Here is a 16,611-nt window from a genome sequence, read left to right as displayed (position 1 = left end):
CCCCAACAAACTATGCCCATCCTCAAAGTACCTCAAATGCCTCTTGATACTACTCCTTTTATTTAAGTCAACTTTTACAACCTCCCTCGGTCACACATTCTTATGTAACCGTGCCTGAATGAACGTCTGTTGCAAAGTCATCCTGTGCCCTGGGCACCCCCCCAACTTTTTGCTGACTGGAACTGGTGGCAACTGACTGACCCTGGGCTCTGTTTAACCAGGCCCAGGGCCAGTGCCAAGCCAAAAGGAACACATTAGAACACAGTTAAGACACCCAACCTACACTAGGGTACATTTTAGTATGGCGGGGTACCCCTGTAGTTGGCATGACCTACCACCTACGCCCCTAGTATGCAATAGGGCAGGGGATTGAAACTACCTAGAAGTCCAGAGTATCCTGGGGCATGGCAGTTTAGAGGCCAGCAGATTCTCTGCACCAGCATGTGTGCAGCGCTGAAGCCTGAGGTCAGTTTAAAAGCTGCACTGGTGGCCAGGACAGTTTTTAAACCTCAAATTATGCCCAAACTCGACTTTGGGGGTAGGGGCCCTTAAAAATTAAAAACCTACCATGTTTTTGCATATTACGGACCCCCAGGGTCACCCCTAGGTATTCCAGGGGTGGGTGGTCAGTTATTTATAAGGAGCGCCCTTATAAAATGAGTTTTTAGAAGCCTGGGTAAAGTGAAATTTTACATTTCACTCCCCACATTGTCCTAAAGAGGTCCTCAAATTCGACTTTGCTGCTGGAAGACTGGGTAAGGGTGATCTGCAATATTTCTACAGATTCAGAACGCCTGAAGTCTCCCCTAGTTGCACAGGGGGTTGGGGTCCCGTAGAAATTAGGGAAATACTTGTAAAATATGGTTTTATAAGCCCTGGTGCTACAAAAGTGGCGCAAGTCATTTTCCCCATTTCAAACCCCATGGCCTATAGGTTAACATGGTAGTAAGTGATTGATTAATAAGTATTGATAGGATAGGACTAGCCGGACCATTCAAAGACTTCCCAGAATGGTCGTATTAAATCCAACGATATTATATTGTTGAATTTCTCCTAAAGTGTACATACAATAAGTTATGAGACTTTCTAGTTTGTAAGTCCAAATTCAGCCTTTCAGTGGTCTGCCCCGACTGGTCAGAGTTAAGTGGATTTGCCAGGCTGCTGGGAGGGCAGTGATCTGTTCTATAAGAATGCCAGGCCAGGAGGTGGCGTCGTAAACTACGCTCTTCAAAGGCAAGAGGGGAGGCCTGGGTTTTAGTCCACTTTGACAGTAGTGACCCAGAGTCAGGACTAGGCTTAAGAAAGGAATTTGCAGATGTTACTGGGATGATCCATGGAAATGAGATATCCCAGGGGGTGTGTTTAGCCAGCTCTTACCTCCTTGCTGGAAAATCAGCCATTATGGATTTGGAAGGATGATGCACTCTGGGACAAACTAAATGCCACACTCCACCGGATGTGGTCATAACTAGGAGGAGTTGTCCTGCTCTCCTTGGTCAGCAGTGACCTGGTGCTTGACCCAGAGAATTTTGAATAAGTATCTGAGAGGGGCAGAGCCCTCCAGATCTGCTGCTTGAAACTGAATGAAGCAAGAAGTGCCCTGCTGCGAAGTTTGCTGTGCAAAGATTTCTAAGGCCTGACCTCTGGAGACTGCACAAAGTAAAACGGCAGCCCTGTGGATTACCTTGCTGCCAAAGGACTAAGAGTGGACTCCCTGCAAGCTACAGGTTAACAGATCTCACCTGGACAGCCCCACAAAGAATTCCAAGCCTGGAGTACAGTGGATTTGTTAGGGTTTTGTTAAACTGGATTGCGGAATTGAAGTTTCACACTTTCAAGGACCCTCTTGGAGATTCCAGAACCTTGGATTGCGTGTTGGATACTTTGGTACCTGCAAGCAGAGCGCCAGGAAGGTGTTCTAACTGGACCCCGCTTGCTGAAGAAGGCGGCCCACTACAGTGGTGAGAATTCAGAACAATTTATAAAGGTGTGTCCCTGACAGAGAAAACGAAATGACTTTAAAGGGGCACTGTTGGTTTCTAAGCACTAGAAAGTGACCGATCTTTAAAAATTCATCTCTGGTTCCCTACAGTGGTTTATTTTCGTTTTGGTGTCAATTAAAAGATAAAAATATTACCTATTTTTATAAATTGGAGTTGGATTTTTATTTTGCGTGGGGTCTTAATTATTTACAGAAATTGTGTTTTTAAATGCTTTACATACCTGTCTTTGAAGTTAAGCCTGTCTGCTCGCAGCCACGTTACCAAGGGTTGAGCAAAGGAATACTTTTCTAAGACCTATGCAGAGTCCTATCATGTGTTAGTGGCCTTATTGCCAGTGGCAGACCTACATTTGTCCCTGACAATAACCCACTTTCCAACAAAGTCTTTCTCCAGAATCCTTAGGCTCCCCAGAGATTGTTTTGTATGTTCTGCTAGTCTAATTAAGATGTGGAGCTGAATGGATTTACACGTTTCAGGTGCCGCTTCTTTGTAAGGATCGTATCTAGTTTGTTGCTATTAAAAGGATGCACAGAGGAACTTGTAAAGAAGCATGTTCGGTAAAAACATAACAAATAGCATACACCTTGGCAGTAAAAGAGCACCACAGCCCTCCTAGTTTTTCACTTAATTTGGGAAACTTCAAAATTACTTTTCCACCACAGTGAATTGTTCTGGTTGAACCAAAGGTTTAAACTGGCTCTAAAGATAGTAGAGCTCTGATATGAAATGGGTTGATATTAGAGTTAAGAGTTACACTTTACACACTGTAAAATTCAAGTGAACATTTAAGGGCGAGATGCATTTTCGGAATTCTAGACAACTGACCTGCAACAACATTTTGAACAATTTTTGTAGATTTAGTCAGTTACAAATTTAACATTGGCACAGTCCAGCTTTAATCCTAGAGTGTCCCTAAAAATAGAAGTTTTTTTACAAGTGGAGAAAAGCTGAAAAATCCCTCAGTATCACAAGTCGTGAAAGGCCTCTTGTTTATTTATAGACATTTTGAAATCCATGACTGACCCCAACAGGAGAAATGACAGAATCCTCCTACATCAAGCCTGATAAGACCCATTTACTCGAGCTTGGCCATCAATAAAAGTTCTAATTCATCCAAGCTTCAACTTTTTGGAACATGCCCCGAATGTACGCTCTTGTTTCGGATAGCCGTTAAGCCTAAAGAGCATCTATTGATCAGTAGTGTGAAAGCTATGCCAAGAGTGTGAAACAACCCTCAGATATGATGCAAATAGAATTCAAACAAGAGGGAATTGGTAATCATGGAGAATGCCACTATTTCCTGTGGAGGGGAGGGGCAACCAAGGGACTGAGAAACTATCCTCCAGTATAATCTATCAGCCAAGAAGCCACCGATAGGTTCCGATGAGGCTAAATACATACAAATATAATCACGTAGCGAGGTTAAGACCAAGCAAGAAAACAAAATACAGTGTGGACAGCAACTTGTGCTGACAGGCTTCTGCCTTTACGATGCTTATACCGGCATCATGGATGGGCCTACAAGGGTGCGCTTGTCAGTTGTGCCGACAAATGCTCTGAGAGCAGGACTGCCATGAAAGCTATTTTTAACCAGAAATGCCACCCGTTTAATGTTTATTTTGGGAAGCTAAACTGCCTGCAAATAAATGGAGCACGCATTACAGTAAATACACAGTTAAGACCTTTTCTGTGGATTACATGCCTTGAAACCACTAACATTCAATAGGAAGACTTGCGCGTTAAAAGAAACTTAAAAATAATAAATACTTCTACACTATGATCGCTCATTAAAATAAATGGGAGAACAGCCAGCTAAGCCCCAAGCCCATAAGATCCATTGGGTCAGCATGTAATTAAAAACAAGCATTGGCAAAGCCAATCAGGCTCACTTTGCCAAAGCTTTTGGTTGCTGCTATTAGCTTTCACCAAAACCTGAGCCTTTTGAAATGCACTATCACTGAAAGCCAAAATTAGCAACCCGCCATTGTGAAATGTTTTATATTCCAAGATAGTGGATACATTGTGTGACTGCCATCTTGAAATTATAGAAAAATAATGTTTTCCCACTTTCAAGATGGCCACCATATTTTGGCACCATATTGTGCCATGCAATGTGGTGGCCAGCCAGAAAGTATAAGAAGCTCAAGGCAGATGGTGCTACTACCAGTGCCAGCACATATTAAAAGCATGTGGCATTGACAAAGCAAATAGAGCCAGCCACAGTGGAGCAGGAAACAGACATCAAAAAGAAGGCTTGAAGACAAGGGCAAGCAAAATGCTGTGCAACACCACCCACGGAATCACCACGCATGAAGTCTGTGGCACCATAAAGGAGTCAACAGCATCTCCGACATAAGAACTTAAAGGGTGGCAGGAGTTCGGGAATCAAGGGGAAAAAGTTCTCCAAGTGCCCAATACAGGACAAAATAAAAATTCAATGACATTTAGCAGTTAAAAAAACCAACTCAGCCAAACAAATAAAGGTGAAGAAATACTCCGGAGGCAGAACAAACAAGAATAAAGAGGAAGCCATTCATTCAAGAACAGGGACAAACAGACAGTAAAGCTATTCAATCAGGAGAAACGGCCACTATGCAGTGCTATGTATGTTTAGCACAGACAGCTGAATCCGTATGATGCAGGACCTCAAAGAAAATAAGAGACCCACATCCTTGCTAGACGAGATAGTATATCAAATCAGCCAACCTCCAAATGCAGTTTTTCAAGAAAATGAAGATTATGAGCTGCGCAACAGTTAAAGATTTTTATTTTTAAAAGTCTGCCTTCCCCCAAAAGGTATTTTTTATATAAGCATTTCAGCATAGTATTTGTTACAATTTAAGATCCTAAATTCTTAGCCTGGTTTGTAGGCAAGTGCAGCTTTTTGTACGGTCACCCCCACTTTCTACTCAAAATTCAGATGGTTAGAATTCTGATAGTGCAGTGGAGTCTGCTGTCAAGACCCCAGTGCCTGTGCTTCAACATCACTAAAATAAATCATGTTTAGTATCAATGTGCCTTCTCACACCCGACAAGAATCTCGTGCCCTAGAATACACCCAGAGGGCACCTTAGAGGCTGCCCCCAGCCTTACTGTGTTCTAGCTGACCAACCCTCACTTTCCTGCACCTGCTGCTGCCAAGACTTGGCTGTCTGCCAGGCAGAGTCATCACTCCCAGGAATCCAAAGGCTGGAACAAGGAGGTCACACTACCCTACTCCCCAGATGGCTAGTGAATTGGTACAGAAGAGTGGTGGGCTTCAAAAGCTATACCAACTCTCAATATGCACCTGGACTGTCCCCCTGAGGAGGAAACAGCCCCCCCCCCCCCGCCCCAAGAACACTTGCACCTGGGCAAGGCAGGAAATTAGCTATGTGGGAGATGAACTGGGCTTTAGGGTGGACAGCCTGGTCTGCACACATAAGAGATACGCCATCTTTAGGAAGGCAGAAAACTGGATTCTGGGGAGAAAATGTGACCTACACCACCGGATGTGGCCACCTCAAGAGCAAACTGTACGAACTATCTGCCCAATGGCTACTAGCTCCCACACCTCTAACTCCCCTAAACCTACGATTTAAGAGACACCCCGCTGACACCAGAGCCTCAGATCTGAACAACTTACTTCATGGAAGGACCAAGCAGAGACCGGTGGTGCCGACAACAGGACTTTGCCCACCAGCCTACAACAAACTAGGGACACCTTGTCCCTGAGGCAACAGACTTTGAACTGAGTTAACGACCCTCATCCTTAGCCAAAGCTGAACACTCCAGAAAAGAGGGAATTCTGTTCAAGCCAGAAGCACGCTCGGTCTCCCCTGGACTAATTGTCCTAGTTCCCTGCAAACTGAGGGTAAAAATTTTCACCTGATGTAAAGATGCTGGCCCTTGGGTGCGGCAAGGGAACACCCAAATCCAAGCAGTCCTATGCATTGTAGGAGTTTTATTTCCAGCCCCGAAGTCTCCAGCCCATGTTACTCCTCCGGACCTAGTGAACTCCCCAAAGCTTTTTGGGGTGCTTACCGCTGCCAAGGCTTGTTGGTCGCCAGTCCAGTAAGAGACACCCACATCAGACTCTGCAGCAACAAAATGTTGCACACCCATCATCCGATGTCAGCAGCTGCGTACCAGTTAAGTTTTTGAATTTTACTTGCAGTGCTGTATAAGCAGTAAAAACAGCACCACCCGCAGCTCCGGTTCAGCACCGACAGCCAGCACAACTGTAACCGAACTCCACGGGCTAGGTAAAACTGATCTGACTATTACGGCCTAGTCTTTGGGTGCACATGACCTCAGATCCTACAAGGGTGTCAAGTAACACAGCCTATAAGTGACCGATTGTCTCTAGTGCATTTTTGCCAATGACAGGGACATTATTTGGTCTATGTATTTTACAGCAGTGATTTAATATTACTTCAAAAGTCTAACTCCAGTTCTACATAGGATATTCAGTTCGTTTTGGTGTCTAACAAGATAAAACTAATGTATTTTTATAAACTGGTGTATTTTTATCGAGGTGTGTCAATTACTTATTGTCTATGTTGGTGGTCTCAAAGTCTTAACATGTTAAGCTCTAGTAAAGCCAGACTGCTCTTTGCAGCTCTACCAGTACTGTACTTAGGATGTATGTGTGGGAATCAAAGTATCATCTTTGGGGTATTATGATAATACTACATCATAAGGCAATCCAGCCACACCACATATTACTCCACTTTCCTACACTTGTCTATTTTGGCTGCAGTAATAACTTACCATTGGTGCATAATGTCACATTACTTCTCTCCGCAGACAGAGAATAGTGCTCCCAACATTTAGCAATCATCCACTCCCAGCACAAAGAATAAAGCTGAACATACATAGAGTAGAACATACGAAGTCTAACATAACTTACCTTCATTTTAGATAAAAAACGATCTAAAAGATGAACAGCTAAGGAAAAAGTCTCAGTACTGAACCCAAAAAACTGGGTTAAACTCAAGAGTTCTTTGACTTCAAAGTCCCTTAGCCTGGCAGTCATGCGAAGGCCATTGTCATGAGAAGATTCAATAAGTCTCAGCCCACAGGCTTTAGGCTGCCATCTAAGCTCCTGTTCCAGAAATTCATTTAACTGATAGAGAAGGGTCTGTGCTTCGGATGTTGTCAATGTTTCAATCATCTATATTGAAGAAAAAAAAACGAAAAAACAAGTGAGCATATATTCCTTGGATTATAGATCACAAATGGTCAGTTTGTATTCTGAAGACTTTACAACTATACTCACATTGTTTTGTTTTATTTGAAAAGGCCAGTAAATCTAGGATGGTCAATTTTCCAGAGGCAGTGTGAGCTTATATTCTTTGCGGTTCTTGAATTTACCAGAGTGTTGCAGAAATGTTGCAGAAAGCTACAGATTGCAAAGGGAAAAAAATGTTTGAACCCTGAAGTGACTCTTTGAATAATGCTGCTCAGCAAACCTGTAAATGTCTTCAGTCCCCATCTAAGAGCCATTATGTTTTAGGATTAGTTTACTCGCAGTCAAAGGCACTAGTAAGACCTAGGGTATTTATATTTCCAATCAAACCACTTTGAATACCACAAGCATGGCAACAAGATTATTCACTTAAACCCAGATAATGGTCTGCCCATTTAAACGGATATATGCAGTAACCCAAGCTACTGTACATCACGATTAATGCAATAAACACCACACCCACACAAAAATTTCAGCAGGTTACACCTACTTTAGTTTCTAGGAGAGGTAGCGGTGCTGAATGCCCAACAGATAACAGCATATGCAGATTTAGGGACATTAAGCACCACAATCCGCACGTTCAACACAATTTCAGGTAGTGAATGTCATTTAGCACTCTTGCAATTCTGGCTCTACAGTGCTGGAATACATTTGGTACAATAAGCACAGTAACCATTTTTAGGTCAACCATATTCAGGGCTGTGAGAATTTGCATGTATTATAGCTATAGCTAGGTAGTCTTATTGTGGAAATGACATTCAAAAAAAAAAAAAAAAAAAGGTTTTAGAAAGTTGCGGGTCCAGTGAGGCTTCTTCGAACAACCGTAAGCTCAAGCCTGGGTAGCTGTGGCTTTTGAGCAGCAAGAACTGGCCTAAAAGAACTTGGTGAGAATCATTTAAGAGTACCAAACTACGAAATAAGAATGTCAACACGAAAAAAAACACCCATTTATAAAAATAGATTATATTATGAATGTTTAGGTCATTTAGGAGCAAAATCCTCTGGAAGGTTCGGGATGTGCAGATTTTGAAAGGTTTTTATCACGTAATATAAACTGCAAACAAGCATTGGTCAACAAAAAGTTTGGAAACTTTTCAAAAAGGTTAGTGAAAGTTAGTTTGGCTACTCTGGACCTGCTTGGGTGATCAACCCCAACAGGATGGAGGCCGGGGAGGAGGCTAGAGGGGGGCAATGGGGTAGATTTGTACAGTTCCATGGTAACCATATGTTTTTCAATCTAGTTCCAGCCTTTACAGCATGACCGCCATAGACTATAATGGAGTGGTCCTGAAGCTGGGGATGTAGGATAAAAAGATGCTCATAGGATGCTCCAATTGTGACGTGGTTGAATGGGTTGCCTTTGTGGAGATTCCTCACTCTCCCCAAAGTCTTCAAGAGGCTTCCCATCAGCATCAGGAAACAGTTGACTCAAGCCCTCTTTACCAGCCGACTAGACTACGGTAACACTATGCCGGCACCACCACCCTACTCATGAAAAGACACCAGATGATCCACAATGCAGCAGCCAGACTGACCCTCAACCTACCCAAGAGGCCCTACATCTCCCAACATCTGAAGGCCCTCCACTGGCTCCCCATTCAGAAGAGATGCCAACTCAAACTTCAGACCCACACCTACAAAGCCCTTTGTAACTAAAGACCCGCTTACATGAACCACAGCCTGAATTGCCACCATCCTCCCAGGAATCTCTGCTCAACTCACCCATATACCATGCATCCACCACTGCCACTCTGGAGGATGCTTCTTCTGCCACCTTGCTGTCAAGTCTTGGAAATCCCCTCCACCTCTGCACTTCACCCTTACTGATACACTTCAGTTAGGGACTCAAGACCTGGCTCTTAGATGGATACATGCAGCACAGCACCAGAAAACCCTCTCTGCAGATAAGTGGAGCTATACATGTACCAGACTGATTTAAACAAAAAACAGCCCCTCTAGAGTATTATCACCATTTGCCCATCAAAGGCAGCTTCCCATTTGAAGCTTGCCTTTTTGGCAAACACTCAAGAGTGGCTTCTTACGAAGGGTAAACACCTCCCCCTGCAGCAAGCTGTTTTTGATCCTAAACCATGGAGTCATTCACACAAGTACCCAGGCAGGCACAAAGCGGTCTGTGGGTTGTAGTCTGTGTGAGTCTACTGGGGCAAAGAATGGCAACCTTCTAAATGTTGCTTTACTTTAATAGGGACATTAAATTCGACCTGAGCATCAGGTAGGGGTTTCATGCCACGATTAATTTGACACCTTACAGTACTCCGGTAGGTAGACCCTTTCAGAAATTAGCCAGTTAGGGGCCAGCTACAACCCTGTATTAGCCAATGGGCTACTTACTTTTCCACAGCAAAACGATAATTTGATGGGTCTGCTGCAAGGATATTTATACACATGCATGTCCATCTTAACAATAAGCAGCTCCATGCCATGGGGCTCTCTAGGCCTTCCTTAGTGGATACTTGCATATTGTTAAGGGAAGGGGTGGCTTTGCCATTCAAATAAATGGCAGAGTCGAACTGGCAGCGTAAACACGGTCCTTCCAGTCTGCAGTGGCAGGCTGGGAGCCTTTCTGTGCCTTGTGTCACAGAGTGCCATAATCCGTGGTGCAGCCTTACGTGGGGACACTGCCTTACATGCCCTTGGTATCCTGGGAACCATACATTAAGGACTTCTAAGCAAGTCAGTACTTCCCAAATGGGAATAGCCAATTTGTCAGACCCTTTGTAACACTAGCACTGAGGTCTGGTTCGACTTTTGTACAATGCAAGGTATTCACAAAATATCACTAGCATACAACACAGAGCAAAAAGGGCAAGCTTCACTGTGTGATACACAAGCACCAGCTACCAGTACCCAAGTGAACAGCGGCAACAGCTGTTAATACACAAAAACCAAAACGATTGGAGTTGCCAATGATCAGTCTAGGACAAAAACAATAAAATTATACGAACGTAAGAACAGACAACCTTTACCTGTGCACTCTGCGTTTTAAACCTACAAGTCTAAATGAACCCAATGACAGCATTTGATGAGTTTTCAAATCACTAAAAACAAGTAAACTAAACACAAATTTGATATTTGCGTTTATATAAAAATACATATTCTCAACCTGTTTACATTAGATTTCAAAACTCAAAACGGCATTTAAAGCCATTAACACCAACTATTTTAGGGTCACCTCTTAAATCACAAAACAAAGAAGCATTCCAGTTTACCAGTAAACGTATTAATTTGATCACTTTAGTTACAAAGCTACAAGAACATCTCTGCGTGTACACAATGTGTCATAAGTAGCAAATATCATTGGTTTAACTTGTGTGTCACGTTGCACATTAATCCCTTTAAAAAATGTAAGCTGTGATGAACATTAGTAAAGTTGTCGCACTCCGAGCGCTGGAAAGGGCAAAATCGCAGAGCTTTCCAACGCCATTCCCCACGCCCTGATCGGGACACGCCCACTCAGAGGCCACGCCCCCGCCAGTGTCAAAAGGCGCGCTGAACAACAAGCGCGCTGACATACTCTGATCCCTCCTGAGGCACAGCCGGGAGCAGCCTGCTAGATCGTATTTGTGCTTTTAAACTTGAAAATTGAAATTTTATTCTGATGCTGCACTTACTTTGTCTCACTACTGCTGTGTGAAGGCACTTCTCATTGCACAAAAACCAGCGCTGGAAAGGGCGAAATCGCCGAGCTTTCCAACGCCATTCCCCAAGCCCTGATCGGGACACGCCCACTCAGAGACCACGCCCCCCCATCGCCCTTCCACCATAAAAATGTGTATGGACCGGAAGCGCAGCGGACAAGCGCAGCGCGCGCGACGATTGCGCGCCGAAGGCGCGCATAAGGCAAGCTCGTCTGCGCTCGTCCGCAATCAGGACGCGACCGGGGCCGGTCCTCCAGCCCGACCAACCAGCCACAACATCGCGCCATATACCTGGACCGATCTGCTGTCTTAGACCCCCCCCCCCGCTGCAGGACCCACTCTTGCTCTCTCCTGGACGCCCAAAGCCGAGACTTTGTCTGCACTATTTGCCATTTCTCCTTGTCATCTGCTGGCTTAACATCCCGCCCAATCCATGCCCCCACCTCAGCTTCTATTTCTAGCGCTCACCCCCCGCTGACCCTTAGATCCTTACTTAATAACTGCAGATCTTTGACCAAACATGTCTTTGACATCTGGCAGTCCCTCCGAGATAACAAGTGGGATCTGCTTTTCCTAACGGAAACATGGCTCAATGACACTACGAACCCCGCCATTTCCATTGCCTTACCAGAGGGTTACAGTATTAGCTGTGCCAATAGATCTAATGGCAAACCGGGATGTGGTATTGCCCTAATCCATAAATCCACCTGGACAGCTACCTTTCCCCCATTGGACCACATAGACTGTATAGAAGGTCTGCCTTTTAACATCCAAACCTCACCGTCCTCCTCCTGTTCGGGAATACTTATTTATCGTCCCCCTCATTCCAATCTATCGCACCTACCGGCTTTTACGGATTACATCATCCAACTCAGTACACGATACTCCAACTTTACTGCATTAGGAGATTTCAACCTCCATGTCGACAATGAATCATGTCTGCACAGTAGTCAATTTATCTCCATGCTAGCGGCCTGTAACCTAGTCCAATTAATAACCTTACCCAGGCATAATGCGGGTCACACATTAGACTTAATCTGCTCCAATCTCTCTTCCATCCGGGTAGCCCCCCCATCCCGGTTATCTGGTCAGACCATTTCTTTATCTCCTTTGAGATTGATATTCCCCGCCCCTGCAGATCTTTTATCACGCCTAAATCTTCAGGAAGAAACTGGAGTCGCATCACTTTGGATGCGCTCCAGAAACATCTCAACAACTCCCAACCCTGCCTGTCAACTGACCCCGACCAACTATTAGCAACCTAGATATATGGATCAGTCAGGCCTTAGATGCCCTGGCCCCCATAAAACCCATCAAATCTTACAGGACGGCACCTTCAGCCCCCTGGTACTCCAACGAACTTCGGCAGAAAAAGACCTTTTGTAAATCTCTTGAACGCCACTGGAGCCAGAACTACTCTCCGGACAGTAAAGCCATCTATAAAACTGCCCTTAAAGACTATCGGAGAATGATAGAGGAGCATAAACGGGACTTCCTGGCCTCTAGAATAAAACTTGCCAGCAATGGAGCCAGGGAGATCTTCAACATTGTTAGATCCTTCACAGACCCCGCCGCGTTGACCAGGTCTCAGCCCGCCTCACAGGCACTATGCAACAAGCTATCAATTTTTTGAGGACAAAATTGAGAACATCCAAACATCCTTTCCCCCTTCTAATACAGAAGGAGACGACGAGCGATCCACTCCTCATACCATAGCCACTCTCCCTGACTGAATTTGCGGTAATACCGGAAGCAGATTCTATGACTGAGCTCCTCAAATGTAAATCAGGCTCCCCTAACGACCCTTGGCCAGCTAAGGAATACAAAAAACTGGCACCCCTACTTAACCCCTATTTAAATCACATCTGGAATGACTCACTCCTTACAGGATGCTTCCCTACCAAATGGAAGCATGCCTCCCTAGTCCCCATTCTGAAGAAACCCAACTTGGACCCAGACCTCCCCAGCAATTACAGGCCCATTTCCCTCCTGCCTGCCCCAGCCAAGATCTTGGAAAAGCTGGTTCATTCCCAATTGGCTAGTTTCATCGAATCCAATGGGCTCCTCCATGCCTCCCAGCATGGCTTCAGGTCGGGCCACAGCACGGAGTCGGCCCTCATTGAAATGGCCGACTGTGAGATGGACGCTTGACCGAGGTTCGAGGGCGGTGTTAGTGCTGCTGGATCTTTCAGCAGCATTTGACACCGTCTCTCATAAGATCTTGCTGAGAAGGCTAGAGGACTTAGGGCTGGGCGGCTCCGTTCTAAAGTGGTTGTCATCCTACCTGTCTAATCGCACCCAACAAGTTTTCACCCCTCCCTTCACTTACCCTGCTAGGCCACTTAAATGGGGAGTCCCACAGGGTTCTTCCCTCAGCCCGCTTTTGTCTAACGTTTATTTCACCCCTTTGGCTAAGCTGATTTCCCAGACTGGGATCAAATCCACATCTTATGCGGATGACATCCAGCTACTTTTCACGTTTGATACCCCCTCTGCATCTGCTTTCGACCCGCTGAAATCCTGCCTAAGAAACATTTCCAACTGGATGGATGCTAATTCCCTCCGTCTCAACGCAGGTAAAACGGAGATTCTGTTTTTTAACTCTCCTTCTCCCCTGGATGCCAGCCTGTGGTGGCCTGAAGACTTGTGCCAGGCCTCCACGCCTAAAAAACTCTGAAAAACCTAGGAGTACGCTGGGACACCCATCTCAGCTTCAACACCCAGGTACAAACAGTCGCAGCCTCATGCTTTGCCAAAATCAGAACAATCAAACGGCTCATTAACTATCTGCCGGAGGAGTGCCGCAAGACTGATCCAGGCATTAATCATATCCCATCTTGATTATGTCAATGCCGTCTATCTTGGTATCACAGCAGGCCTGTGTTACAAACTGCAGACGGTTCAAAACACCGCCGCCCGGCTGGTGGAGAGAATCCCTGCCAGACATATCTCCCCTCACCTCCGTAAACTGCACTGGCTACCCATTGCGAAAAGATGAGTCTTTAAAGCAAGGACGCTGGCTTTCCGTGCATCTAAAGGCAATGGGTCTGCCCATCTGAAAAATACTCTTCCCCCCTATGTCAAATCCAGGGCACTACGCTCCAACTCCTTATTTTTCCTAGAAACTCCCCGATTTAAGCGTTCCCGTGCTGGTGGAAAAACCTTTGAGGTCTGTGCCACCAAGCACTGGAATAAGCTTCCGTTAGCTCTACGCACATGTCAGACAGAACCAGCATTTCGTAAATCCCTTAAAACCCTTCTTTTTTCCTCTTAGTTTGGTACCTCTGACCTGTCCCTCTAGTTCTCAGAGTCTCCCAGCGCCGGGATGCCCCTTTGGGGCCGCTGCGCGCTTTACAAAACACACTAATAATAATAATAATAATAATAATAATAAGTCAGTGGCTTAATTTTTTGTGCCGACATGATACGTTAGTTCTACAGCTGTAGTTTAAAAGCGTGTTTTGCAAACAAGTTATGGTAATTAACGTGTTGGTGATACCAAACTAGGCTTGCTCCATTTCAGTAGACATTGTTCACCCTAAGAAGTTTGAAACTTAAAATTATTTTCTGAATTGCAAAAATCTGAAGACATTTTGTGACGGGCATTGAATTCTAGATGGATTTTCTGCTCAGTCGAATGCCGGGATTCTTATTATATTTATTCGTCATGTCGGAACGTTTTGTGTTTTTTTTTTAAATTAATGTTTATTTTTTATTGATTAAACACGTTCCTTGAGGCTACCTAGTGGCGATTTTCAGAGCATTACAAATACAAGAACGCATTCAAAAGATGCCACTTTTAAGGTTTATAGGTCCCTAAAAACACAAATGTAGAATATTCTGTAGGGACAATAATCATTTACGTTCATTAACTAGTTACTAGTCATAGCGCCTACTCTAGATTAGAAAATTAAATAAATATGTAATACATTCATTTGATTCGTGAAACCATCAGAGAGCGACACATGAACTATGCCTAAAGAATGTAAAATACTTTACTGCGAGCTGCCGCCGTTTAAGAGCCAGCGGCCTGGGGTAGGTAGTTTGCTCTTCTCTATTCATTGCAGAGTGTTATGCCTGGGCATGTTCTGAGGGTTAAATGGTAGTCGCGTTCAAGAGGCTCCAGCGACTCCAGATTACCGTTTATAGCGTGAAACCCAAACCTTAAACCAAAAGGCTGCACACGGCCAAGTACCTTCCCAGATGCAGAGACTACGTACATCAGTACACTGGAATAACACATATTGGTCCTACAGTCCACAAGCTATAATGTACACGAAGTATTCGCGCCTCCATTAGGAGGCTACGATCAATACTTTTCGCATATTTTCTTGCGACTAAGAAAAAGTAGCCATTCCTATGAACAGTCTGTATAAGAAGTTAAATAGCCCAGGCAGCCTGATTTTCATAATTTCACAGAAGAGCGCTGCTAGTCTAGCGAATATCCAATTACCCAATTGAGGAACAGGGGAGAACGATGCCCCCAACCCAACTCACTCCAAAAAGGGGACAACACCAAGCACAAACAGAATAACGCGAACACTCGCTGGACGCGATACAACATAACGGGGGTATAAAGGAAAACGCGGGTTGGGAGGGGAGATGTCAAAACAGAACTGGTGAGCAGTACCATCAAAAATGGTGGGCGGGGCGACACTTGCAGGTCTTAGTACACAAGAGCTTTTACTCCTCTGAAATTAAAACAACGGAGGTACCCCATAATCTACTTCGCCCTCGGTAAAGACGAGGGGAACACCCTTAATCCAAATCACTCTGGTGAGAAGTCACATACCTTGTTACGAAGCGGAGATTTCTTGACAGCTGCCGTTCGGGTTCAGATGGAGATTCGAATCCGAGAGCAGAAATACAAGTGGATTAAGTGTTCAACGGGGTTAAAAAAAGCTGTTAAAACAAACTGCGAATTAAAAAAAAAAACTAAAAAAAAATCCTTCTTTGCTCATCTCCAGCCACCTCCCCTTCGGACCTTCTTGTCAGCCCTGCTGTTGACAGGGAAAGGGAGGGCCGTCTCAGGAAGGTTATATTGGGTGACGGGGCATCGAAATAGAAAATAGACTACAACAGGCAAGCAGTGTAGCTACACTGCAGGGCGGCCATCTTGGAATGGAACTCCCCTCCGACTTCCCTGTAAAGCCAGTGGTCTTATGTTGTGTAAATACCCACGACCAGCGATCGAAGAGCATTAAAAACACATGTAAGGTAACTGTGATGCTGTGGAAAATAGGGGCGGAGCACTTCACTCGAAAACCTTAGGTCTCATGTTGTGTAATAACGATCAGCAGACGAAGTGCAATAAAAACAAGCATTTGCAATTCAATAGGGCAGAGAGTATTAAGCTATTGGCATTGTAAATGACAATGCCTTTTATTTATCTGTTTTGATAATTAACACATAAATAAAAGACATTGTTATTTACAATGTCAATAGCTCAAACTCTTGTTAGCGCCAGACCTAATGCTTGGAAAGTGAAAGCACGCATGGTGTGCTGAATGTTGCAAAAAAGCATGTTGTGCCTGCAGTAGAAGAAACTCATCAAAGAACTTTGTGCTTACAGACTAAATACGACAACATACTGTGTAACAACAGAAGTAAAAGGACCAGTCCTCATGGGAGGTTACAAATGAAGACAAGGCGGTACTAACGAGGGACTAACAACCCTATTAACAAATCAGAAGCCAGCATTTACGAAGGACAAATTAAA

The 16,611-nt window shown here is 44.5% G+C and overlaps 1 protein-coding gene across 2 annotated transcripts in view; it reads right to left on the bottom strand.

Annotated features, from left to right (window-relative positions):
* Nucleotides 1-15,934, bottom strand: part of CCNG1 (cyclin G1) — a 33,552-nt gene extending 17,618 nt beyond the window's left edge. The window contains exons 1-3 of one of the 2 annotated variants that reach the window (XM_086931403.1): nt 15,685-15,934; nt 7,264-7,386; nt 6,895-7,158 (exon numbers count right to left, since the gene is read on the bottom strand). In XM_086931403.1, coding sequence (XP_086787529.1) covers nt 6,895-7,158 — 264 coding nt within the window. In that variant the 5' untranslated portion in view covers nt 7,264-7,386; nt 15,685-15,934. The remainder of the gene's footprint in view (nt 1-6,894; nt 7,159-7,263; nt 7,387-15,684) is intronic. The other variant, XM_086931404.1, reaches the window with a different exon arrangement.
* Nucleotides 15,935-16,611: the final 677 nt, after the last annotated feature.

This window comes from Lissotriton vulgaris, chromosome 7 (assembly GCF_964263255.1).
Source record: "Lissotriton vulgaris chromosome 7, aLisVul1.2, whole genome shotgun sequence".
NCBI classification, from domain to species: domain Eukaryota; kingdom Metazoa; phylum Chordata; class Amphibia; order Caudata; family Salamandridae; genus Lissotriton; species Lissotriton vulgaris.
The sequence above is the reverse complement of the archived record's forward strand: the minus strand, read 5'-3'. Positions and strand labels throughout refer to the sequence as shown.